General features: G+C 42.8%; 2 protein-coding genes across 2 annotated transcripts in view; one reads left to right on the top strand and one right to left on the bottom strand.

Annotated features, from left to right (window-relative positions):
* Positions 1-1159: 1159 nt before the first annotated feature.
* LOC119551949 (coiled-coil domain-containing protein lobo) overlaps positions 1160-27527 on the bottom strand; it is a 30632-nt gene continuing 4264 nt past the window's right edge. The window contains exons 3-9 of the mRNA XM_037861642.1: positions 3478-3837; positions 2700-3414; positions 2290-2471; positions 2012-2227; positions 1727-1948; positions 1471-1665; positions 1160-1419 (exon numbers count right to left, since the gene is read on the bottom strand). Coding sequence (XP_037717570.1) covers positions 1162-1419; positions 1471-1665; positions 1727-1948; positions 2012-2227; positions 2290-2471; positions 2700-3414; positions 3478-3837 — 2148 coding nt within the window. The 3' untranslated portion in view covers positions 1160-1161. The remainder of the gene's footprint in view (positions 1420-1470; positions 1666-1726; positions 1949-2011; positions 2228-2289; positions 2472-2699; positions 3415-3477; positions 3838-27527) is intronic.
* On the top strand, positions 18815-27483 carry LOC119551956 (protein distal antenna). The gene is made up of 2 exons (XM_037861655.1): positions 18815-19319; positions 24673-27483. The coding sequence occupies exon 2, from the start codon at positions 24726-24728 to the stop codon at positions 26784-26786; it is 2061 nt and encodes a 686-aa protein (XP_037717583.1). The 5' UTR covers positions 18815-19319; positions 24673-24725; the 3' UTR covers positions 26787-27483.

The following is a 27527-nucleotide window of genomic DNA, read 5'->3' on the forward strand; positions in this document are numbered from 1 at the left end:
GCCACCCTCTTTTCGCTCAGTGCACGAAATCTCCTTGTCCAGTTAGCGAACAAAAATCTGCGACGAAATTACGCCACATGTGTTCATGCCACGAGCAAATTTTCAGCGAAGCTAACGTACGGTAGGCGGACAAGGGACAGCACTTTCATCTTAGGACGATTCTTTCAAGGGACGAACCCAATTTCGCCGTCCCATCAGGACGAGGGGTGGCAATGGGTGGGGGTCACGGACATCATATGAGTGTTCGCTGTGTGCATGTGTGTGCGTGGGTCGTGAACGATTGTGTGAGCGCATTTCAAGGGGTGTGGGTATGAGTATCGCGCTAAATGGACAGCCGCCCAGCTCAGCCGTGAGTGTGTATGTGTGTGAATGTGTGTTTTTCAGGATATTTGTATGTGAATGCGAACGTAGGTGTGTGTGAGTGTGTGTGTGAGTGTCCTGCCTCCAACCACGGCTCTTCGGCTGTGCGGCTTGTGTGCCTTGGGCGCGGGTCCGTACACGGCAGCAGCATCAGCCACTTTGTCCAATTTTCAAACGGTCACTTTTTGAAACGAATTTTCCTCGCCGTCGTCGTCGTAGCATCCCCCTCCCCTCTACCCCCACCCAAATCTCCGAAAATCACCCGAAAAACACCCAAACCACCCGAAACTCGCCCTTAGCGACGTTGTTCGCGCGGCGGCAATGATTCTAGGCCATGAAATCGACATTCGCATTTTAGAATCCACTTATCCACCGGTGAAAGAAACTCTCAGAAACCTCGTATCTGCATCTTAAAGGCCAACCTTTGATTTCGATTTAATCGGAAAGTAAACTGTTCTTGTTGAATTCTTTGAAGGCCTCAATTGAATTCAATTTATTTATTTGGTCATTTTGGCTAATTGCAATTAAGATTCGCAAGAGATATATTAGTTTAATTTATGAATTCTTTTTGGCTGCGGGTAAGATGATTTGCGGTAAGATGATTTGAAGAAGATAAGAAACTTTTTTTTTAAAGCATCTTAAAGTCATTCTTTGAATTAAATTGGGTAACTCGATATTAAAACTTGTTTTAAGTTTAACATGTGTTAATTTCTTAACTATAAGGTTTACCCCTTTAATATCTTGCTTAGCCAATAAATATTTTTATTTATTTCTTTGATTAATAAAACTGTTGTTGGACTTTTATTTTGACGTCTCAGACGGCCTCCTTCCCAAATCTTCCTTTTTGAAATTAAGTCTCGAGTCCTTGAGCAAGGAGTTCTTAACTATTTCGTACTTCTTTTGGGACTCTTCATGAGTCAGGGTCAAGCGCTGTTGCACCATTCGCTTATTGAGTTCCAGATCCTTCGACTGTTGTACCAGACGTTTGTAATCATAGTTGTTGAACTGGTTCTCAAATTTGTTGAGAAACCGATTAAGGGATTTTGACTCAGAGGTTAGCTGGAAATCAATTTATAAATATTTATGTTTATATAATAACCAGGGACTTACATCCTCATAGTGACGCTGCAAATTGTTCAGCAAGCTCACAAACCGCGATTTCAAGTCGTTTAGACAAGAGTTATATGCATTCAGAGATTGTTCGGGAGTAAGCTCCTCCTGGTCCTTATAAGGTACTAGATATGGGGCCAGGAAATCAGCGGGCTTACTGGCTATTTCCTTTTTGAGTTCTTCTTCCTCCTCAAACTAAATGTTATATAATTTGGCAATCACAAGTAAATTCTACAATATTAGGCAACACCTTTACCTGTCTCATTCGTATTGCTCTGGCTGCTCCATTCCTTAGTGGATCAAATATGCTGAACTTAAGCTTGGGCTCAGCCTTTTCGAACTTGCGTAAATCGAAGATGTTGTTTATGTCCTCGAAGATTTTCTCAAAATTTTTCCTCAACTGATCCTCATACTGCAGTTGGTCGCGTAACAATCTGTATAACTCGAGATTAGTGCGAGTTGGATCTAGGGGATTAGCCTGTAGGAGATTTTAAGCTTAACAGTTGGGAAACAACTTTTAATGTTTGATTAAACCACTTACCTTGTATATTTTCGTTAGTTTCTCATCGTAAACCAACTCTTTGCCATAATCCGGTCTTGGTGGCTTTGTAAACTCAACTGTTGTAGCGGTTAGTGCCCCGAATGTATAATGAAACTTCAAAACAATTTTATTTTGTTGAAAGAGAAACATGCGTGTTGCAATATCATTTGTGCACACATCATTAGCACTGGCTTTCAGAAATTTCTCAGTGACTTTCTGAAAGAGTTGTTTTAATTAATTCCTACAAAAGATGTTAGCTAAATAATTTTGTTAGTTACTTTGAGAACGTTTCCAGCTGGAGTGAATTCAAATTCCTTATACCAACACTTGTCACTGCGACCCTTGTAGTGGAGAATCAAAGAGCCTGGTTCAACCACCATTAAGTCCAACGAATCTATTCTTGAAGCCGAATAAAAGTATACTTTTCGCTGTTGCGTGGTGTCGGAGAAATACTCGATGGCTGAAAGATTTTGGGTTTATTGAAAGCTACTGTATAGGATGAATATGATGTAGAAACTTGTAGGTTGTAGCTTTATTGGTTTGGAATCTGCATTGATTCGTGAAATTTTAAATATAGTTTTATATATATAGATCATCTCTTTTTTCACCTCTCTAGTTTTTTTGTTATTATATTTTGATGTGTTAAAAATCAGTTGGAATTTAAAGAATTTCGACTTTATACACTTACATTTCAAGCTGTCATTCCGCCCTTTGTTGAATATCTCTTCAAATTGATCGGTGGCATATGTGTACTTCACATGACGCATGAGATCCGATCGATTCTCATAGAACTCATAGCGGACTTTGGGTATTGTGCACTCGTCATTATTGAAAATGGTTAGCTGCATCACCTTGCCATCGCGCTGCGAATAGGGAGAGAAACGCTCGTGTATGGCACCTTTGTACTGGATCTTCTTCTCGGAGCTGGGAAAACGTTGCTCAAATTCGGCCAAACCAATGTGCAGTCGTTCCACCCAGGAACCAATGCAGTCCAAGTGCTTCTCCTCGTTGATATCGTGTTCCTCCTCGGCTATATTCTCATCCGAGGACATTTTATAGGTGCGCATCTCGGGCGGTTCACCTGGCAGCATGTGCTCCCAGTCCTTGGTGTCCCGCAGATCCCATCGCAGTTCACCAACCCGCTGATGTTTCTGCTTGCACACATAGTAGTTGTACTCATTCCAGATGCTATCCACTAGGATGTACTGCTTGCATCCCGTTTCACAAATAAATCCCGTCGAGGGCTCTATAAAACTAGCCATGGGAGGAGCCTCCACCACATCCCCGTTGACATCCGTGTAGGTAGTCTTGGGCTTCACACTCCAAGGGGCATTGTTGATGATCACCACCCAGGCATGGCTGCGTCGATAATGATGTCGATCCACGGCCAGCAGCTCAAGTTCCTTTTTGGGAAATTTGCTCATTAATCCTCAGTGAGAAGAGTACAAGTGCATGTTTATCCTCACCTCCATTTGCTTCCGGATTATTTCGTCCTGAATCCGTTTTTCCTCAGCCGCCTTTAGCCTGTGAACCTCGGCCATATCCTCCTCGAGATGACTCTCCAAATCGGGTAATCCGCGCAGCTTATACTTCTGGCCCGGCTTCTCAACCTTCGGCTTTACCTCCTCCGCCTCCACCTCGACGATCGGATACGGATAGGGAATGGCCAGTTGGTCGTTCAAAATCGTCTCCTCGCGGGCCACTCCGGAGACCACCAGAGCTGGGTGGCCAGCTCCAATCAGCATGCTGACCAGGAGAGTAGCCATTTCATAGGAATTTCCCTTACGCCTTCGCAATAAAGTATCCGGTGATATCAGGCGAGTTGGCTGAGGGACAAAAGAAAAAAAATAATATAACCTGGAATTTCCTTAGCCTAAAGGATTATATAAAGTTTCAAGAAAATATATGTACTAATTGAGATTCAATTTTTTTAAATCACAAGTTCGCCTTAAGAATAATTTTATTTTCCCATACTGCGCACTTTTAAAAATGATTTTTTATTTCATTTTTACTAATATATCATGTTTCAATGTAAAGGAATAATAAAAGATTGTTACTTTCCCAGGTTTAAGTTGCAAAATGACATGCTCCCATTAGCTTGGGAACATAATCCTTTCAAAGCATTTGCTATCATCCACTAATGAACGTCATTGGAAGTTAATATGTAATTACAATACAAGAGTTTATTAGCTTCAAATAAATATATATAGAGAGCTACATATATAAACCGGGGCTCAGGAAACAGCATGCCAGTTTCCAGGAAATTTGGCACAAACTATTGCGCAGCACGAGACAAAAAGGAAATCTTCGATTACCTTTAACACCGTTTACCTGCCCAAGGAAAATATATGTACCCTTAAATATATGGCTCTGTAAAATCAGCAGGAGTCAAGATCACATGGGCTATGTCTTACAACCTTGGAAAAGTTATATCCGCTTTGCATAGAAGTTGAAAAATGAACCTGTTGTGCGTTGTAATTTGGAATCTGTCTTAATAGGAATGGCCTAAAAATAAGAAATGGCATTTTTGGATTTTTCTATAAAAATAGAACCCAGTCCTTCATGTTTATAGAGAATAAGCCGTAACATTATAATTACATTTCGTAGCTATGGAAATATACATTATTAATAATTTCCAACTTTACTTAAATTTAAGTGCCTAAAGAAATGGTAAGTTAAATCAAGGAAACTGCAACTTCTTAGCTCTCCGAGTAAGAGGATTTTTTCTAACGGGGGTATTAACCATATAGTGTTTACTCATGCCCGCTCATTTCAATGTTTTTCTCGATTTTCGGATGTCATTCAGAGGACCGAACAATCAGCGGTCTGTTTTCATTGCATCCTTCGGTTCGGCGAGGTAGTGAGACCGAGACCCACTCCCATTTAATCCGCCTTGGGTTATCTTTATCTTTTGTCCCGATTGTTTACCTGCACATCTGCGACTGCCCCGTAGGTGGCTGCGTGACCCCGTGCCATTCATCTTCTTTCCTGTTCTGCGAAGACTTAGGATCGGAATCGGAGACAATCCTGCCATTGCCAGGAATTCTGTGCATGTGCGTCCAAAAATTGAAACTGTGAAGCGTAGCGAAACGGCCATTAACGCGGGAAACGCTAGCAATTATTGTGGGCCAGTACTGGGCATTCTGCCCTTCCCTTCCAGTCGTTGACATATCCGCACTCTGAGATTGCAACAGAGGATGCCGTTTGGAAATTCAAATATACACAGGGCTCTGTTTTTGGTTTTGGGATAGGTCTTGGCAAAATCCAAACCTATTTTTGAATAAATAGATCTAATATTCCTTCTAGTAATTTCTTTAGTCACCTATTTATATTACATCAAATTGTATATTATTATGATCATATGGCAAATTGCTTAAGTTTCGTTTGAATGGATTTAGTTAATGGTATTCTTTAGCCATATTTGTATATCAATATATAATAGACATATCATATAATGTGGTTGAGCGATAGTCACTTTATTCTCTGGGTTACCAGGACTTCTTTAAATAAAACTGATTTCAATGAAATCAAAATTTAATCAAGATGGTTATAAATAAGTCTATAATAATTACAGACGCAGCTTATGATTTAAGAAAGGTATTTAAATAGAATTTAGTTTCCGAAACAGATTAGATTGAAAGTTTGGGAAATCATATCTGATAACTTATGTTTCCCTTAAATCAACTAGCAAACTGTAGACATAATATTCCAGAATATCGATAAAGTACATAACAACCCACGTCTCCCTCAAATCAACTATCAGGGTGGATAACACTTTTCGCGGGAATGTTCGTCGCCAACTTTGAGCTAAACAGGATTCCAGCGATTTGAGGGATCGGCGGACGTGTGGAGGGTCCTGCACCTTTCCACTTCCACCCTGCGCAAATACGCCCCCCGTCGCTTCGAAGAAGGCCATTAAAATGCAAAATCGCCGTGTGAAGCCATAAGAATCACAATGAGGCCCGGAGTCATCGGTTATCAGTGGGGCGAACGGAGTGTTCGCAGTGTTCGAGGTCAAACACTCTCTCGCTCGTTCGAATCGATTAGTCAGCAAACCAGTCAGTCAGCGGCGTCTAATTGAATTCGATGCAAACGGCATTACCTGGGCAGCCGATTGAGTTCTCCTCCTCTGGATTCCCCGAGTCCCTGACTCCCTGAGCCCCTGGAACTCTACCAGTTCCCGCGTTTCCAGACCCGCTATCACTGCGGTCGCGCGTAATAAGAAACGCTTCAAGGTTATTCGAACGTGTTAAATTAGGATCGGGCCTCGGCAGAACAGTCGCAACAATGGAGGAGCGAACATGACGAAAACAAAGGGACGAATGCACAGCGAGAATGGAGCAACGGGCGCCCGGTTGCTCGAACAGGGGCCATAGCTCAAATTACAGTCAGTGAAAGGGATATAGTTGAGATTACAGACCATTAGATACCTCTCACATTTTAGAGAAAACTCTCCAAAATTCCGAAAAATGGTGTCAAAATCATTAAATACTAATCATAATTTCTGTGTTTCTCTACGTGAAGTGTAAAACTTCCATGAATTTTAGATATTTTATTTATTTTTCAAGTTTTAAAAAAATGGTGACCCCAAATTGCACTATCTTTCTTTCTTTGTATATATTCCCGGTAAATTTGTCTCTTAGCCTACTGCTAATAAATATAAGGAATTCTGTTATAAGGTTGTTCCGTAATCTCTTTTCCAAATCTAAAAAAAAAGGTTTTTACAAAGGTGACCCTAATTTTGTACTGTTCAATCCCTAACATTTACACTTGACTATCTACTTAAAAGAAGGCACATCTTCGACGGCTTGAGGTTAAATAACCTACATTAATATTTCGATTTTTAACCCAAGACTTAATCCATTACAGTTCTCTTTCCTTAAACATAAGTGATATACCCCTCGACCATAAGACTAATGGGTATAAACCGACAACGTCCATCTGAAAAAAAGAGCGAAAAAACTGCGCCAAAAGCGGCGAAAAATTGCGAAAAAGGGTGGCAAGTAACTGAGTCTGCCGAGACCGAGACAGAATCACTTTCAGTTGCCACCCTGCTGAAAGGCTGCCACTGCCATCGCCACCGCTCGCGGGTCACAACTCAAAACAATGCGGCCGGCAGCGAGGGCTCAAGACGGGGTTGTCAAACAGGCGGCCTTCCCTCGTTGACACAATGCAGTGTCGTGCCTCCTCCACCCATCCATCCATCGAGAGTCGCCTCATATCCACATGTGTACCACCCACTCCAAGCCCAACCCAACGCAACCCAACCTTTCGTTAGACTAACCTGGGGGCGAAGGACTCGCTGGGGAGGCACATCGCTTATCGGGATGCATAATGAGCCGCTGCCATCTTTTCCACAAGAGCGCTGAAACAAAGCGGTGAAATTCAGCGCGATTCCTTGAGTTGAGCCTGAGTCCTTGCGGCCGTCACATAAGACAGGACTCGGGTGTGGTGTATGGTATGTACGCCTCCAGGAAATCCCCGGTTGGGCCGTTTTTGCGGGGCCAGCAGCATGTGTAAGTTTTTAAATGAGCACACCACACACACGATGAAAATCAGCGACTTAACCCCTTTATGATAATGTACTGCACGGAAGTGTTATTGTCCTGGGGACAAAAGGACACACGGCGTCGCTAGTGTCGCCATAATACGCGCAATGCCCCAGTCCACAAGATCCGCATCCACCCCATCCGCCGTTTTCCGGCCCCATTTCACCGCCTAATGCTGCCCAAAACCCAACCCGCTCACTATTTGCGCGTCTTCCTTAATATTGCGTCCTGTACGTGGATGTCTATAGCTCCTTTTGCCATTCACCACGCTGGGATTTTATTATTTGGCCGGCTTCCGCGACCCAAGTCCCCCAGAACATAAAAGTCCCGGCCAATAGACGCTCTTAAAAACGGCCAAGATTAAGATATAAACACGCGAAATTAAGACATTTGATTCCCCCGAACAGTAAGTCAAAGCCAGTGCCTTTCGGTTTGGAGTATAATGGTGTAATGGCCTGGGCTGCGGGGGGTCTTACGTGGAAATCTCATCATAGTTTTACTCATATCCCCCCTCTTTGGATTTATTAATATGGGCCACGCTATATTAGCCCAGTTTTGTAAGTGCCTCATACCCCAAACACCTTTATGGGCTTCTTTATTTCTCATTGATTAAAACTTTAATCATTTAATCATCATCATTTTAATTTCTCGATTTGTATATACGTCTTTAAATTAAATCATTTCAAGGCTATAGAGATTTCGTCTAATTCTTTACGATAATATCAGAACGTGAATATATTACCCTCTGTGACTAGCTTTATAAATATAACTCATATGTAAACAGTAATAAGTGTAAAACGTTTGTGTAATCATAGATTTAATTATATTTTATACCCAATACTTTAAAATTCATTGTATTTTCTATAATTTGATTGAAATATCGCAAGCACTGACGGGCATTATTTTTCCTAATCAATACCTCTTCACATATGGCCTGTGTATTAAATTTGAGCCCTGCCTTTGGGAGGCATTCTTATACAATACCGCGCTGTCTGAGCCAAGCGAGTATGTATACGACGATGATGGTTTTAAACTCCGCCGTTGTCTTTGGGCTACAGACCCTGAACAGCCGGTGGACAGAGGCCAGCCAAGTGGGAGTGGATGGGGATCTGGGGGGCATAGGACGGGAAGGATATGGAGGGATGGCGAAGTGGCACCCACCGACTGCCAATGCGGCATCCTAACGACGGCGCACAACTTACAATCACAGATTCGATCCAAGTCACATGGCGTTGCCCACAGCGAGGATAAATGCGATGGACAGACGACGTCGCTAAGAACCAAGATGGGATGAGGTCGCGGGCATTGGGCATTGGGAGTCAGGTCGAAGAACGGGAAACGGGGAACTCTGAACCCGAGTGATGTGACGGGGGTCGCGAATCCAGACAGATGCGGACACTGATGCGAGGACTCGGACACAAAGTCGATGTGTGTTTGGTTTTGGTCTGCTTTTGAGCAAAGGAATACGCCACTCCATACTCCATCGCGGACAAGGCGAGTAAGTGGAGCCGGCGAGTCCTGCAGTCGACAATGGTCGACGGTAGAAGCTAGAAGGTGCACAGTGAGAAATCAGTGTCGCATATGGAAGTTCGAAAAAATGTTCCCCAGAAAATAAAAATTAAGATATTGTTTTTATGAGATATGATATAGGGTTTTAAAATCATATTTTGCTAACACATTGAAACTTTGGTTCTTTTTAGAGGTCTATTTTAAGCAGATTTTTCTACCGGTTGATCCTCTTGATTTTTTTTGGGGCTACTACAATTAAATTCTTTAAAGCATATATTCAAATGAATTATATAAATATATTCAAATAGTATACAAATCTAAGAAGCACCACATATCTTCTGTATATACCCCCAAATTTAGCAAGTGCTTGAAACTTAATATAATTCTTGGGTTTCTGAAACCCCTCATAATGCTTTTTACACCCCATTGAGTACAGGATAACCCCGCACTGGTGCACAAGTGCAGTAAGAACATATGTTTACTATTATGTTTACCATAACATATTCAAATTATCTTGGCCATAAGAAACCCCACTTTATTGTTCTCCGTGTAGATGTAGATGGTCGCTGCTCGATGGCCGCGGCAATGGCCGTGTCAGCGACAGCGAAATTGGCGTCTAGTTTATTGTAGCCACGAAGGCTGTTGGCCATTGCCGGAGCACCTTTGGCGGTGGGGCGTGGTGGGTGGCGATGTTGCAAGGTGATGGGGTTGCCAGGTGGGTGGGGGCAGCGGTGGTTGCGGATGTTCTGCGACTTAAACCGAGCATGGCATGGTAAACAGCAGCCGCGGGGCTGGAAGGTCGGGAAGCAAAGGATGTGAATGTGGATCTGGATGGTCAGGGGGCAGGAGGCAAGGGACAGAAGGCAACGTCATCAGCTCGCTCGCCTGTCTGACCATATATGGCCAAGTCCTGCGTCTGGACGCGAAGACCCGCCGCCAGTTTTCCGTCAGGGAGACGCTTTTCTTTGTCAAAGGGTTGGAGCCCCGAACAGCGAGTCGGCGAGCCAGGGAAATGAGTTAGGGACTGCAGTTCGCAGTTTGGGGCCCCTTTGGCTGCGTTTTTTGCCGGTGGCACTTGGCCCGATCTCGAGTGAATTGCTCTCGAGCCGAAGGAAATCGATATGCGCATAGTCGGCGGGGAATGGCGAAAGACGAGTATCTAGAAGATATCTTGCCGCATTGTTCGTTTTTTGCAGGCTGCCATTCCACTTTGTTTCATAAAACATTTTTAGACCATATCAAACCATATATCATACCAAAATCCATATATGTTTTGAAAATACTATAAAATAATGTAAACTATCTAAAATAGCCATAAGCCAATAGAACCTAATGATAGATTTAAGGGATTTGTGATTATATTTTTTAATAACCCTAATAAAATGACACAACTTGATATATTTCCAATAACAAATTTTAAGACATAAGAACCAATATTTATTTTTGCAATATTATCTCTAGTCCTTGTAACATATCTCCTTAGATTAAAGGGTATTTCTGCGTCGCAGTTACGATAACCTCCCTACCCTCGTATTTTCGCTAAACACCGTCAGTCCTGGTTCTTGTCACCGAAGTCGAAAGACGACAAGGTTCGCAATTGCAAAACTGACCAAGCAACACGACACGCTATTCTACATCGCTGGAAGGAAGGTTGCAACTCCGCGACTCTGTGCACTCAACCGGAAGCGACAGCGTTTTCATCCCCTCGAGGAAAGGAACATCGCGCCGTATCGTATTTGGTTTCGCCAAACGACTTGGAATGGTCTGCTCACTTCGCACCGAAATTTATTTGTAACCCCATGCTAAAATCGAAATGGAAAAAAGATGAAAGCTTGCCATAACTTGAGGAACTTGGGGAAATATTACAAGATCAAAAGTCTGTTTTCATTTCCGGCAAGGGATATATATATTTTATGCTTTAATCGTTTTGGCCTAGATATAATTCGCATTACAAATCTATTGTGGGAATTTTATTGACATGTGTAGTTCATCGAGCATGTTACGCCTCCATTTCCTGAATTATAATGTCAGGGGACCAACCCTAGACATCTGTTGTCCAGAGTTTGGTTAATGCAATGTCCATTTACTTTTTTTCCCGCACTTTTGTAAGCTTCTCTTACGTGACGAAAATGTCTGACAATTTCGCTAACCCTCTTTTTTTTTATCAACTAACTACTATAGTACATTTGAGAGATACCAAAAAAAATGTAATTTTTTAGACATCAATCTGATTCGTTGGAAATCTTAAGAATACATATTTTTAAAGTTCTTCTCTAAATAAAAAGTTCGTTTTGTATAATTTTTCTAGCCTATTTGCCCATTCATTAGGCATGGGAATGGGATATGATGGTATGGAACCAGCCCTTTTTGGCAGCCACTCAACACGTGCATAAAATCGCGTTTTATCGCTTTTCGTCGCCGTCGCATCCTTTGGCGTTTGCAGGCTCTCGTATTTCTTAGCGACGAGTGAATGGCAAAGGACATCACTCTTGAGTTTACAGCGTCAGCGCATATCGCCATCATTTAACCGCATTGTGGCTTCTATACCTCTTGGCACTTGTCCTAAGGGGTTTATCCGCTTTATCAAGGGTATGTGCATGCTTTAATATTATTATGCCTTCAAATTTTAATATGCTTATATTCTTTGAAGATTCAATATAGCATGTAATTCCAATTAATGACCTTTCATTTTAGACAAATACTTGGTAATGGGTATCTGGTAGTTGAGTTTTCCCCACCAAAAATACTCCATCTTTGTACTTTTTATGCTGCAGTGCAGGGAATGTCGAACACGTATGAGAAAAGGCGCAAAAGAAAGCCTATTTGAAGTGGTGGCGTGAGTTCACATGAATGAATATGGCTATACGCGGTGTGGAAACGCTAGTTAACATGGGTGTATGAATAGATTTGCTTGCCTTGCCTTTATTGCGCTACTCATGCCGAATGATAATACTTTTCCGGGTATAGTCAAAGTTCTACAGTTCCCCAGTCCCATTCAATATATTTCCAAGTCCTAATCTTAATCAAATAATCAATCTTAAACCATCTCTATTAGATTTGTGACGTCTCAAGACCATCATACAAGTCGTTTAATAAGAGTAAAAAAGTTTAGTGACATAATATTTTTTTAAAGCACCCATTTGTCCCCTTAGCAATTGATACGAGGAAAAGTAAGTAAACCGGCTAGACTGGCACATAAAAATAAAATGAAAATAATTACTTTTTGTAACATACAAAGGAGAAGAAAAAAGCTAAAACTCAGACAAACTTTTTCTCTCTTTTCACTCTTGTTATCCCTTTTTTGTTTAAAAACAAGAAAAAGAATGCAGACAAGAAAGGAGGAAAAAACTGTGCCAAACAAATTGTGTGATTATATTCGTAAGAGAGTGTTGAAGTGAAATCGAATTTTAAGGTCAAACGCTCTGATCATCGGCTACTGCGGCTGGATAATACTAAATAACTCATAGATCAGTTATAGTGGTAAAAGTCATCTTTGGGATCCGCAAATCTGTAGTTATAACTAATCTGGAGGGCGCGTTGTTTGACCACTTGAGTATCCTGCACTGCACTTACATATTTTCGCCGCATAAGCATATGTGTGTGTGCATATGCCCACTCATTTATATATCCTGGCATATGAGTATAAACAAATAGTGGTAATAGTGTGTGTGCGATGCTAAAGCACATGACTGTTTTCGGACCTATAGCAATTAGCAACTGATTGAACCTGTATATAAGCTCCTAGCTGCCTGGCTGCCTAGCTGCCACCCGTATCTAACGTCGTCCATCTTAGGTGCAAAGAATATCTTAACAAAGCTCTGCCGAATACATAAGATGCACGGACGGACATGGAGAAGGACCAAGGATACGAGAAAAAGTGCATGTGTCTGCGCTATTTGCTATTTGCATGTGGCTCGCACTCGACTGATTCTCGGACCAGGATACGAAAACTGGGTGGCACTATGTGTGTGTGAGCGCGTGTGTACTTGTGGATTCCTTGCCTTGCTCTTCCACTTGCTGCATATAGTTTAATTTTGAAAAGGATTCGTCTGCCGTTGCTAGAGCTCTGGCCAGGCCAAAAAGGACATCTCGCTCGCACTCTCAAGCTCAAGCCAACGTTCCATCTCTCTTCGGCGAACAGGACATTTGCCGATGGAGGAGGCGAGTCCGTAAGTGGCCAGTAGTTGATGGTCGAAAATGCTGCGTCTGGTTGTCCTGGCTGCCAGGATGGCAGGCTCCTCTTCAATTGTTTCAATTTCCCTGCTGCTGCTGCTTGCCTGCTCCCTGCTGGAAAACCAAGGAGATGGAGACCAAGGCGGCCAGCCTGCATTTGGCTTAGATTGGAAGGACAAATTCCAGGTCCAGCCTGGCCCGACCTGGCCGTTTGCCTTCTTCTTACGCGGCATCCTGGCCAAAGACCAGTGCCACACACACTCGAACTGGCACTCACACACCGCCAGGTAAATGCTGCCAACAAAAGAGCCAGGACTCGGGTCCAAAAGGGGTGGAGGCGCATTAAAACAAAGGAGCTACGAGCTCGAATATGCAAATCATAGGAACATAGGAGTAGCCTCACAGCGCAGAATAGAATGCCACGATTGCATGAGTGCGAGGACACCCGTCGGAAGGAAGGCAGCGCAGGACGAAAGGACGAACTGGGTCCAAACAACTTGCGAGAGCTGCGGTTTTGTCTGCTTAAATCGCCTTAGCTTAGACAAAACTGCAGATAATGGCCAAGGAGGCGGGGTGCTCGGGTGTATCTAGGTAGCAAGGAACTGCGAGTGCGAGTGCGGGCATCTTCCAGGACCGCCCAGGTCAGCGCGATTGCGGACAGCGGATTAGTCTGTCTCCAAGCGACGATGCTCGGCTTGACCATCTCAGAAATGTATATCTGCAACACGCGAAATCAGGTGGAATGAAAAGGGAACTCATCCCTCATTGCTACAAAATGTTTTCGCATACATTTCATAAAATAGTTTTTCAAATTATAATATTTTTCATGTAAAAATAATACGATGTTAAAGAACATACACATATAAATTGACTATATTAATAACCGCGTATAACTGAATATTACCTTAACCATTTCCTACGTTTTTTTTATTATTCCTTTATCTTTTCATTATTATGTAAGGTATTACTTAAATTTGATTTTAAATACAAATCAGAGGATGTAGAGGATAATAAGGTCATAAGGAAAGGCAGTTTCAAAATATATATTTTTATTGATACCCATTTCAAAGGACCCCAAAAAGCATGCAATACTTTATGTCCGATACCTTGTAATATTTACCTACCATATATATAACTAGGTAACATCCATTCCTTAAATCTCAAACCAGCGGAGGATCTTGGTAATGCCTTTCTCTGTAGGACAATATATATTATAATATTGAAAACTCATAATAGAGCTGGAAAACACTCGTTTAATTTCGAAACCAGCTGACATTTTTACTTTGACTATCTTTCCCAACCATCAATGTCAATTCCTATTCAAGCTGATAACGAAATTAAAACCAAAAATCAACCGATAATGATCGAAATCAAAATAAATGATCGATGAGTTAATGGAAATGGGTAGGGGCACTTCGAGTTGTAGGTGCAAGGTGCAAACGAGTACGCATCGCAGGATATATTCAAAGTAGATGTAGATCCCAGTGTACATGTATGGCCGGGAGAAACGCACACAAACACAGAGAACTACCACACATAGAGAACTCGTGTACACACATTTATCTTTTTGAAGGCAAACTGAAAATTTTGTTTTAGGAACAGTTATACAAAGACAATGTGTGAGAGGATGCAGATTCCCTGGGCTAGTGGGCGTTGGTAAGAAGGGTTGGGGATTGGGTATGCTGAAAATCAAGCGCACACGTCTTCGAGCATATGTACACACACACACACACACACACTAAGATAAACAAGGACCTATGCGTGTACATATAGCCAACAATCGGGGGTGACCAGCGTCCAGAGCCCAGTGCGCCTTCATCTTTCAATTCACGCGAAAATTTCCTTCGCCATCCAGAGGTGTGACATGAGGGGTTGAGTGCGGTGAGGGGGGCTTGATTGGTAAGGGCAGGGGGGTTTGGGTTTGGGTTTGGGAGTAGGGTGAAAGGACATCGCAGGACGACGACGGTGACAACGACGCGGGCTGGCCAGAGTCGGGGAGAAAGTGAATTGAGTTTAGTCGAGGACGACGAATTCGTAATTGTACACACACACGCAGCGACATTAAGGCATCTCGCACACACACACACACACACACACACACGTATCCCGAAAAAGGGGGTTTTGACCATCTGAGGGGGTGGCAAGTGGGTGACTACTGGGTGGCCAGGACGAAGGCGGTAAGGCAAGGAGCTGCAGATATGAGAGAAAGTCCGGCGGCCAAAGAGAGGCGAACGAAAATGGAAAATGTTGCCTTGGTGGACACAATGGACAATCGGTCGGTTGGACGGGTTGGGTTGGGTTCCGCAGGATATTCGGGGGGGGGGGGGGGGTTGGGGTTTGGGGGGTTTTAGGTTGGCCGATGAAAATCTGAAGTATATATACCCAAAAACACAAGCTCACACGAACACACACACACAGGCATACGCACATTGGCATAAAGCAACAACTCTAAATTTTCGCAGCAGCAAAATTTACGCTAAAGATGCTGATGTGCCTGCGGATGCTAAGAAGAATGTCCGTCTGTGTGGGTAGCGTGTTGCCAACCTGCCTCAGTGTGCGTGTGTGTGTGTGTGTGAGAGTCCTGTGAGTCCTGCGTGTGTGTGTGTGTGACGAAATGAAGCGACCCGGGCAGGCTGCTTGGCTTTTTAGTGGCAAGGATATGTTTCTTGCCAATGCGGCCCCATGCCGGCCATCTGTAGTCCGTATTCCATAGTCCTGCGTTATTGTTGCTCCTTGTTGTGTATACGCCTCTACTTATATGTACTATATCCTTGCACATGTATGTGTGTGCCTGTGCGTTTCGGACATAGATTCAAAAACCTTTCTTAGCGATTTCCCGAAAGGCAGCAACTAGCAACTCTGGCGACACTGCTGCTGTCTTTTTTGTTGCCTCTGTAGCTGCTGTTGTTGTTATTATGGTCAGTGGCCTCCGCCTCCGTGTTGGCCAGATACAATAGGGAAATAGGGAAGTCGGTATGTGGGCCTGTGTGTGTGTGTGCTCTGCGCAAATGTTTTGCATAGCAACTACAAAGTCTACGACCTCAAATGCCTATGCGTGTACACATTATATAAGATCGTAATCTCCGGGATATCCCACGATGGTGCAAATACTTGTAGGGATTGCCATCTCGTCCAACTAATCAAAATACATTTTTAGCAGTTGGATTGCTTGAGAATAAAGGCAACTCCTTATCCGAGCTATTAATCAACACTAGTTTTCACTGGTAGCAGTTATTTAAGAGTTTTGAAATAATATTTAATATATCATCAAACTGTAAAATGTTCTATAACCGAATATTTATTACCATAAACCTTCATTTGTATTTCATTTAGAATTTCAAGTTATTTTCTTTATTTTCACATTTATTATTTTATCGCTTAAATTTGTGTACAATGTTTTTTTTTAATATTCTTCATATAAATACTATTATTATTTTGTAATCTAGAATTTAAAAATACCAAGTCCCTAAGCAATAGTTCCTGGAATATTGATGTGACTATAACACTTTCAATAGTGTTGCTAGCTGAGAAATGTATTCTATTCAGCATAATTAATAGCTGCCATTCTAAGCATTTGATTAAGAAATTATGAAATTTATTTTGAATAATAAAATAATTTATGACCCAAATATCATATTAATTGCATTTCCTTGGCAGTTGATGTATGCATTTAGTTTAGGCTTTGGCAATTTTCGTTCGTTTGGCCAACTGACGTTTGTAAGCCACAGCAATTTTACCGAAGAAACCGATTAAAAAACCACCACTATATCTATATCTCTTATTTTTAGTGTTCCGATCGAGAGCCCGTTCGAGAATTCCGGTTCCTTCGGCGATCACCGGTCACGCTGCAGCGAAAAGAGCGAAGAAAGCCGCTCTGTGGGCCGGATTCGCCTTGTTTTTCGGATTGGGGGTTCCCCAGGGGGGCTTCCCCTTGGGGTCACCACCTCCTGCCGCCAAAACTTGGTTCGGGCGGCAAAAAGCCGAGTGCGAAAGCTGCTCAGCTGTCCGCTCTTGCTCTCCCTCTCTAACTCTCTCTCCTTGTCTCTTAAGGAAACAGCTCTTTGGCTCTCGGGAGCCCAAAACGGACTCTTTGCAAACGGGCGCGAAAGAGAGGCGAGCCCACGTAATCTGCGATGAAGGCATGTATCAAAACAAAGCGAGGAAAACTGGCCACAATAACAACAGCAACAACTGCAGCACATGACAGCGGGAAAACTAACAGAATTATCAGCGGCGATAAAATGGAACCCCTACTGCGAAAATTAGACAAGGATTTCGGCTAGGTTTTTCACGTTCACCAAGGAGATCCTTATTTTGGCTGTTCTCCGGCATTTAAGGAAGCAGCATATAGCTTCGCTAAACGCAGGCAAATACCTCCTGAGGTTACACAAAGTCTTACACTGAGAAAAAGAATCAAGGGACCTTTTTTCTTTCTCATATTAATAAGAGCACTTTAAAACGAACTGAAGTTTTTTGTTAAGAACCCCCATTTAGTTCAAAAGCAGTGTAACAGGTGTGTAATTTTCCAAAAAATATATATACTGTATAACTGCATAAAGATATTCTAGTAATCAAAACAAAAAATAAACCACTCAATTTTAAATATTAAAAAATAAAATTTGTTTTTAATTGGTTCCTAGCTTAATTATGCAATAAAGATCTTGACTGAACTGAACAGTGACAAAAGCTTTTTTAAGATTTAGGGAAAATATGGGATTAAACATTTAAAAGTTAAGCATTAACATTTTAAAAAGTTTTCAAATTAATTACTTTTCAAAAAGAAATACTTTTAGTTTAAACTTAATTAGTTTAAAAATTTACCGTTTTTGAAAACTCTGTTTAAATAAAAGAACCTTCGCTTATTTCCGCTTATTTTCATTTGTTACTTTTTAAAGGACTTTTTTTCTCTGAGTGACCTTACACACACACGTGGGCGCAAGAAAGGAGGCCGAAAAGGATGTGCGTCTCTCAATCTCAAAAAGCCTAGCACGAGTATTGCGTCGTCTTCGTTGCACACAGCCGTGTGTGCGAGTGTGTGTGGCTGCGAGGGTGTGTGTGTGTGTGTGAGTGGACACTGGCCTGTGGTTGGGCCGGCCAAAATGGCAAAATGCGAAAGTTGCGAAAATGCGAAGAGGCCAAAACCAAAAACCAAAAGCAAAGGCGAAGCCAAAGCGAGAGGACTTCTTCTTCGCCGCCGCCGCTGCCGCCGTCTTGACCGTTATTAATCATTGTACATTTGGCTGTCACCGAAAAAGGCCGCGAAATTCGCAAGGAAGAGAGAGAGGCGAGCGAGTGAAAGAGAGAGGGCATTGCGAGTAAGAGAAGGAGAGAGAGTGGGAAAGAGAGAGAGCGACTCACGCACACACACACACACCTACGTACGTGGGCACGTAAAAGAAACAAAAACGACAACTACAACACAACTACCAAGGCAGACTGACCAGCACAGGACACAACCACCACTAAATATGGCCCGTGTGTGTGTGTGCGCTTGTGTGAGTGTGTGTGAGTGAGAACGAAACGCCGCATTTCGTGGACGTGCGACTTTAAATTTCCCGTGACGTCGCAGCCGCCGCCGCCGTCGTCGCCGTGCGGAAATTCGCCGCGCTAAAATCAAAATTCACTCAAGTCCGCCGCGGTAGTTTGTCGCCGCACGCTAGCCGCTCAGGTTCGCACATATCCACGTCACAGCGACGCAGCGTCACAATATCACAATATCCTTCGACGAGCGCGAGAGAGAGGTCGCACCGCACCGCATGTCCTGTCGCAACTCGAATGTCCTGCCACCGCTGAAATTCGCACGCCACAGCGGCAAATAATCGCATCGCGAAAACAGTGTTCGATTGTGTCCTGCCCCCGAATTATTATTATTATTTCGAAGCAATAACATTAACCCACTATCCCATGTGAACTATACTTAATATACTGTAAACCATAAATACCGCTGGACGAGTATAAACAAAAAACCACATCAAATTGGTGTGCCATCGAGACCCATTAAGCCAGTTCCGAATTTCTCCCGCCTTCGCTGGAAGAAGGCCCCCGATCACATTTCGCCCCGGAAGTTTACTTAAAAGGTTAGTATATGTTCAAGTGATAAGCAATTATTAGTGATAAAGCATTTATAAAAAGGATTTTGTGGCCATTTCTTGGAAATCTTTTGCTTAGAAATGTTTTATAGATTGTTTTGAAGAGTACGAAGAATTTGATTAGGATTACAAAATGTACAACAGTTTTAAGAGAAGGTGCCTTCTAGAAGTTTGATTTTATACAAAAATTAAAAACAGTAAACGTTGTTTTGAAGACCTTTTTTAATAAACAAACATATGTATGTAAAGAGATTAATCTTTTCTTTGTTATAGATGACTCATATTTATGAAGTAACAAGAAAATGACAAATTTTTAATAATCAAGTAATGCTTATCTCAATATATGAACATTAAACCAAAATATAACATTTATTTTGATCACAATAAAGACGGCAGATAAAAGTCCTTAAGAGTTGTGAAAGGCTTTGAATTCAACATTAAGATAATAAACGTTCTAGAACATTCAATTAAAAAAATATCGTTACTCTTTAAAATATGATTAATCCCTATTTAGGAATACACCCTTTTTTATTGTAATGATATATTTAGGTATGGTATACTTTTCTAAGCAGTACTAGTTATTTATTAAGTACGACATGTAAAAAGTACAATATATGTATCTAAAACTTTATAGTTATTTTCGAAACACTTCTTCAAACACTATGTATTCGTATTCTAAAGAATAATTAAATGAGCCCCCTGATGTATGCAATATATTATTGTATATTGCATTGCTTTATTAAATATTTGACTTTAAGGTTTTCTTATCACATAATTTTTTTCCAATTTTTGTAAAGCCGTAACTTAGTTTGCAATCAATTTAAAGTAATTCTAAAAAAACTTAAAAAGTAGAAATAATTTCATTAGGTTGGTTATGATCCGTCTTCTGTTGTGAATACAAAAATGTTTAATACTAAACAGTAGGGAAGTCCGTTGTTGTTAAACGCCGCGAAGTATGCAATAAAATGTATACATTTACTTCATGACATCAGGCATCTTATTATTGTTCAGAAAATGTCTGATTATTTTTAGAATTCTTAAAATTTTATTGTTTAAGGGTATACAATTCATAACCTTTGAATTGATTGAAGTAAAGATATGTATAGTAATGTTTTTATGAGTTAAATTTTGTTATAACATTCAAAATATATTTATATTCAAAATTCTATAATTCCAATAGCATAAAGGGTTAAGATATACAATTCATAAGCATTTAAAGATTGAAATAGAGCCATGTTTATTAATGTTTTTATGAGTTAACATTTTTGGTGATTATTTTAAGGGGTTAAATATCGTGATGTTGTTAAGAGTTTAAAATGAGTTTAATTATAAGACCAAACTGAACTTGGTGGAAAATATGAAAATACTAGAATATTAATTTAAGGACAACCAACTGAAATGATAACTTAACTTTTAAATCATTTTAAAATGTTTTGAAAAACAAGGTGGTTTTAGGTTAATAGGTGTTAGTTGCTCTAGAAATATAAACATCTTTTAAACCAAGAAACTTAGCCAGTCGCTAACGGAGAACATTTCGTATGTACTATAGTCGTACCGTATTCACAAACAGCCAATTCCTATCTACGATTCTCAAAAAGCTATCCAAGGTTATATAGGTAGCGTCCCCATACCGAATAGCTAAACGGTTGTACTTCTTTCATTACGATAATCCAGCATAACATTAATCGAGCTAATCACAACGAAAAAACACACAATAAAAAGGTGCGATAGTGCTTTAAGCCACATAGATCATTGGTTCCAACAGGTCCAAAATTACAGCAGACACATGGTTTATTTGCACACACATAACTGCGGTGTGAGAAACATCCCAGACGGTCACACACACACAGGAAAACAAACACAATTGGGTTCAGATTCAGACCAAAGCAACTTTTTCTTTTATCTACGGAATTCTTATTTTTATTTGTTGCCTCTTTTTTGTGTTTTATTTCTTTTTGCATTAGCACAAACGAATGGAGCTATCAAACGCTTGCACATATTAGTACTAGTTTCAGTCGTTGACCTCCATTTGCCAGACTTTCCTCGAGAACCCCCCCCCCCCCCATTCGAACCTCCTTGGTGTCCTTGCCACATGCATTGCCCCTGTGTCTGTGAGTGAGTTCAATACGAGGCGAAAAGAAACGAAAAAATAGTAAATACAATAAAATTATAATTGTATATAGGAAAATCAGAAGCTCTTAGCCCACACACACACACACACACACACACATGGAGTGAAATGGCCAGACGGTTGGCCATTACAGACATACAGACGGGTATGGCCATTCCGGCATACATATGTCCTGTCGTTGGATAGGTGTGTGTGACTGTGACTGTGAGTGTAACTGTGCATGTGTGCACAGCAGCAACACCAGACACAGACTGACCACCCCCCCCCCCCCCCCCCCCCCCTACCACCTACCCACACACACACACTGACAAACTTGGTGTAATTCTTTTATATTTATTTCTTTCATCTTTTTCTGTTGTTACTAGATTTTTTACACACTTCTCACTGTCCCAGTTCGGTTCGTGAAAAGTTTAATGGCGAGCCGGCTAGGACAAGGACGGACTACTGAGAACTGAGAACTGAGGAACTGGGGGAACCCCCTTTCGAAAGCGAAAGTAAAAATTCTTTTCCTTCTGCCCCATCCGACTCCCAATGCTGAATGGCCAAAGACCTTGTAATTTTTATACAGCTGTAAAAGTTTTATTCGATATGTGTTTGGGTGCAGGTTTTGCAGGCAGGTCAGTCTGAATCTGAATCTGTGGATTCAGGGAGGGTCGGGGTGTTTACAGGGTGTTAGGCTACTTGGGAGTTAGGTGTTTATATGAACCACCGTCGACACAGTTATTTGCTGCTCCATTGGTTATGAGTGTGTCTTCGCCTGGGTTCCATAGTTGGGGGAACCACCTGCATAAGTATGCATTAAACCGCATGTTCAGCCAGGTGTCAAGAGCGTAAATAGTAGCAGAGCTTATCAATGGAGTTAACCATTCAAAAATGAATCAATTATAAGCTTATAATAATACGCTTATTTTGTATACATTGTAATTAGACTAGGATGATAGAAGTGGTAATGTTATTTCGTAAGCTAAAGAGTTGCACATAGTCAATATGGTACGCAAATAAATACTTACACCCATCTTGGAGAAATAAAAAAGTTAATTAAGTAAATTCGAATAGTAGGAAGGTAATACCACTGCTAACCCATTAAAAATCTTACAAAATAGTGCATTACTTGCACAACGAGATATTATTATTAACATTAAGTCTACCCAGAAGGAATTATTCAAGTACCTTGCTCTTGAATTGAGAACATTCGTTCTTAAAAACCGTCTAAGAACATTTTGGTGTCAATGCTCTCAATATTAGAACGAAATGGTGAGAAGAGAAAAGTTATATTGAGTTTATTTAACAACTTTTTGATAAGTATACACTACTGACTGGACTAATAGTTTATTTGTTGAGATATACAATATAAATACCTTCTATTCAACTTGATTCGAGCAAAATTAAAATATTTTCAACTTCAAAAATGTTGTTATATTTTAAAGAACATTTTCAACTCAGGTGAGAACGTCAGAACTCAACTGCTGGTGACTAAAAAACTTATTGACAAAAACCATTACTTTTTCATACCTTGAGGGTATTAAGTATATGTTATATTAACCTTATTGCATTGTTATAATTGTCTGTCTGATAAATACTAAAGGAAATATCTTAGTCCTAATTAAATAATGTATATAGAAATATCAAAAGAATATAAAAATATCAAGAAATGTAATAAAAGCAATCCTATTACCCCTTTACAACACCATCCATCTTAAGTACTTGACATATCAATGCTCTGTGTACTTTTCGTAGCTCCCCCAACTTATTCCAAATCATGTACTAGTGTTTGCCTGGGCAACCAACTCGAGGAGATAAGTCCAGTGATTCAGGGACCTCCAATTAATACTTGGCAACGTGTAAACTCCATTTCAAGAGGCCAAGATGTGCGTTTTGTAAACAGCATTGCGATGGATGGCCAAACGAAAGACTCCACCAGTTTCGCTACAAGTTCTCTCTTAATTCTACCGAGCTTCTCTTTTTCGAACAGTTCTCTCTGCGAATTCCCACACATATATGTAGCTGCTTGTATATTTGAATGCTATATATACAGATATATGTATATATATATATATATATGCAGGGAAAGAAATCATGTGTCAGTCATGCGCAAAACGTGTTTTTCATTTTAAAATTGCACCATGGGGCGAGCTCTTTTGCATGCCTCACTTTCTGGAGAGATGGAGGCGGAGCATATTGTTGCTCGCTCAGGTTTTGCTGGCCATTTCTACACTTCACTTCACTTGGCCCGAAAAAGTCTTGAGAAGTCGCCGCGCTGCACCTGCCTTTAGATACATTTTAGTATTTGGAGGGGGGTGGGGGGTAAAGAAAGATGGCTTGGAAAGGCTCTGGGAAGGCGCAACAGGCGTGCTTGGCATTGGCATGGATATGGATGGCACATCCACGGGCCAAACTTGGGGGATGTTCTGCGCTGCAGCGCCAAGTGGCCCGAAACAGGTAAACAAGTTATAAATTTGCGGACTCGGAAAGTCGGCGACTCGGCAAAGTTCGGCCGACGAATGGCCTGTTCTTGTTGCTTATTCGTAGCTCGCGTTGCGCGCTGCATTTTGGAGCAGGCGCGTCGCGGCGCGAAGGCAACGCACCAATTAGCATATTCCATTGTCTCCCCGTATACACACACACACACACACACACACACATATACACTATGGAGGTCCTTTTTGCAAATTTGGCATCCTTCGTGCGCCGAGCGAAATGGAAAAAGAGGCAAGTCAAGGCAAGGGGCGTGACGCAGCTCATTTGCCTGCAAGAGCGTAGAGAGAGATTTTGTCATCTTGGGTATACCTATGTGTATATATATATATAGTTATAGTTGGGTGGTCCACCTACACGTATACGCAATATAGCGCATACGCCCGGTTGTGCGGTTTATTTACACCGCGACTTGTCTGTAAAACTTTAAAGCGCGCGGCGATTTTATTGGAGCCCCGTGCGAACATGCGAAAGAGCACCCACCACCACCACCCCCGGTAGAGACCCCTTTTAAGCACCCCCAACCTTAACCCCCCTTACCAACAGCCCCCCCCTCCCCCCTTGAAAGTACATGGACGCGCATTCGCTGTTCGTTGAAGTACATATATATCGCTATGTGCTGGCCAGCTGGCGAATGGGAACGCATCGGTACGCCGTGCGATTTGCGATATGCCAAGTGTGTCACGGTAATTAATTAAGGACTCCTTGTTCTTGTTCTTCTCGTTATCCTTGCAGGCGCCAAGCTGTTCGACAACGGCCTAAAGTTGGATATTTCCAGCTACCCCCACATGAACATCCGCATGGGCACCAAGGGCAAACGGCCTCTGCGGAGTCTGACGCCCCGCGACAAGATCCATGCCATCCAGAGGATCCACGATGGCGAGTCCAAGGCCTCGGTGGCCCGGGACATCGGTGTGCCCGAGTCGACGCTGCGTGGCTGGTGCAAAAACGAGGACAAGCTGCGCTTCATGTCCAGGCAATCGACCACGGATAACCTTTGCGCCGACGCCCTGGGTGATAAGATGGATATTGCCGGAGGAGGAGGAGGAGGTGGTGGCGGCGGACTTCTGGGTCCGCCAGAGAAGCGCCAGCGATTGGAGGCCGCTCTGCCCCTGAACTTCTCCAACAAACTGAAGTTCGATGAGCTGGCCTTCAAGAGATCACCGCTAAATGGCCTGGACTACAGTACAAACAAGAACCTGGCCGATCTGGGGTACAATGGTCTGCCCGTCGACTATGCGGCCTTCAATGGCGGGGTCAAGGCTAAGGTCTTTGGTGCCGACATCAACCGAACCGCCGCCGCCGATCCCTCCCTGAATGCCATCAGTCCGCTCTCCAGTTTGACTCACCTATCGGGTCTCACGGGCATATCGCAATCCCCGCTGGCGATCAGTTTCAGCGAGCTGACCACAAACCTCAACCTGCTGGCCCAGCTGAATCCGGGCCTGGCGGCCATGTCGGGTCTGCAGAGCTTCCCAGCGGGCGCTGGTAACCTGAGGAACCAGAAGCCAGGTGGTCAGACGCCCCTGCAGGTGCAGAGTCCCAGGAGCGATAGTGGTGATCGCGGGGCGGCGCAGGGTTTGTCGGTGAAGAACTGGGCCAAACAGAAGCAGCCGGGCGAGAGCCAGGGCAGCCTCAATCTGAGCATCAAGAACGAGGTGAAGGCGGGTGACATCAAGAGTCCGAGTCCCTCGTTGGCTCCCTCGCAAATGGTTGGTGGCCCCATGACGCTCTCCAATCTGGCCGAAGATCCCTTGCTCTACTGGCTGAAGTCCCAGCAGACCATGTTGGGCCTTAATCCCCTCTATCCACCCACCATTCCCATGGGCGTGACCAGTCCCCCAATACGATCCTCCACTCCACAGCACATGAGCCAGCTGGCCCAGACACCGCCAATACCCTCGGCTCCACTGACACCCTCATCCACGCCATCGGGTAGCCTGGACGAGAAGAATGCGGCGTGGTACAATTGGTGCAAGGCCTTTGGGGCCAGTCTGCACACCCTGAATCCCAATGCCGCCACTTTGGCCGCCCTGCAAGCCAACCAGATGCAACAGCAGGTGGCCACCTCAACTGCCGAGGGAGGAGGATCGATGAGTGATCCCTCCAACATCCTGTATTCGCATCTCACCAAGGAGACGGAGACGCCCTCGGTCCGGAGTCTGTCCTCCAACGAACAGAATCCCGAGGCTGATGGTGAGGCCACCGAACCGGATCTGGATGGTGAGGTGGAGGCAGAAGGAGAAGCCTCTGGAAAACCAGAGGATCTCTCAGCTGCTGGCAAGGTGATGACTCCCTCGCAAAGTCCCATTGCACATTCACCCACCGGCAGCAGAAGTCCCGAACCGCTGGGCAAGAACAAAAACCCAGAGACCCCCAATTCCACAAGCGACTGCAAAAAGATCCTCGACAATATGCTCTTCAAGATGGGCGGTCTGGAAGCCACTACTCCACCGGAACATGGATCCGAATCCGAGGGAAGCTTCCAGGATACCAGCAATCCGCATACGAACAATAACGATGTCAGTGCCAGCAATAACAATAACAATAATAATTCCAACAAAACGGACGAGGAGGAGAAGGCCAAGTATCTAGATTGCTCGAGGGATGATGAGGATGTGGAGGCCATCCGGCATGGCGAGAAGTTCCTGCAGTGGCTGGAGAACTGCAGCAATCCGCGGGTGACGGCGGTGCAACTAATGCAGCTGAGATTCCTGATAGCCGCCATCAAGTCAGGCAATGAGACGCAGCTGATGGAGAAGCCCTGCTCCAGGAGCTTGCAAGAGGATAACGAAGAGAACGCCGAGGAGGAGGGCAGCAGCCGGGGCAAGAGTCGCCGCCGCAAATAGGAAAAGCCAAAGTTGGCGCCCACGGAGCCAGCCACGGATATAGAGGATAACCCAAGCAATGCCCAGGGATCAGGTGTTCCAGATGCCATCGAGGTGGCTTCGGCGAGGTGCCACCTCTATCCACCGGCCATCTATCGATCCTCGGCCACCCTACTCAGCTCACTGTTCTTCCCCCCCTACGAATTTGTACATTGTGACCTCGACGATGACCCGGACGACTGCCAGATCACGGGCGAGTACCAGTACGACGAACTGAGCTCCAGCAGTTAGACCCGACCCGACCAGACCAGACTAGACTACTTAGAGGACTGGACTCCACTGAATTTATCTCCTAGCTGTGAAATACCTATCGAGCATACTTTCAGTCTCTCTCTTTCAATTCCATTCTATTAATTAATTAATTAATTAATCGTACGGTTAATGTGTATATATCGAGAATCTCTATTTGTAGCTATTATGCATTTCATTTCAACGCAAAAACAAACAAAAAATGGAAAAACAACCGACTGTGTTTTGTGTTTTAACCCCATTGCATTCTAGACAAAATGTTATAGCCTTTATTTTTTGTTACGAAACAACCTTTTCGATCTGCAAGGTGTGTTGACGCGAATAACATGCATTTGATATCAAACGTTTTTAAATTTCGTATATTAATAACTATGAAATGTGCTCAAAAGAATTTTCTTAATTCGAAATTAATGCGATATTTAAATAAAAACATTTACAAATTTAAATGTAATT

The sequence above is a fragment of the Drosophila subpulchrella genome, chromosome 3R (assembly GCF_014743375.2).
Source record: "Drosophila subpulchrella strain 33 F10 #4 breed RU33 chromosome 3R, RU_Dsub_v1.1 Primary Assembly, whole genome shotgun sequence".
Lineage (NCBI taxonomy): Eukaryota > Metazoa > Arthropoda > Insecta > Diptera > Drosophilidae > Drosophila > Drosophila subpulchrella.

Coding starts and splice junctions, on each gene's coding strand:
- LOC119551956 (XM_037861655.1), top strand. CDS start 24,726: ATGAACATCCGCATGGGCACCAAGGGCAAACGGCCTCTGCGGAGTCTG.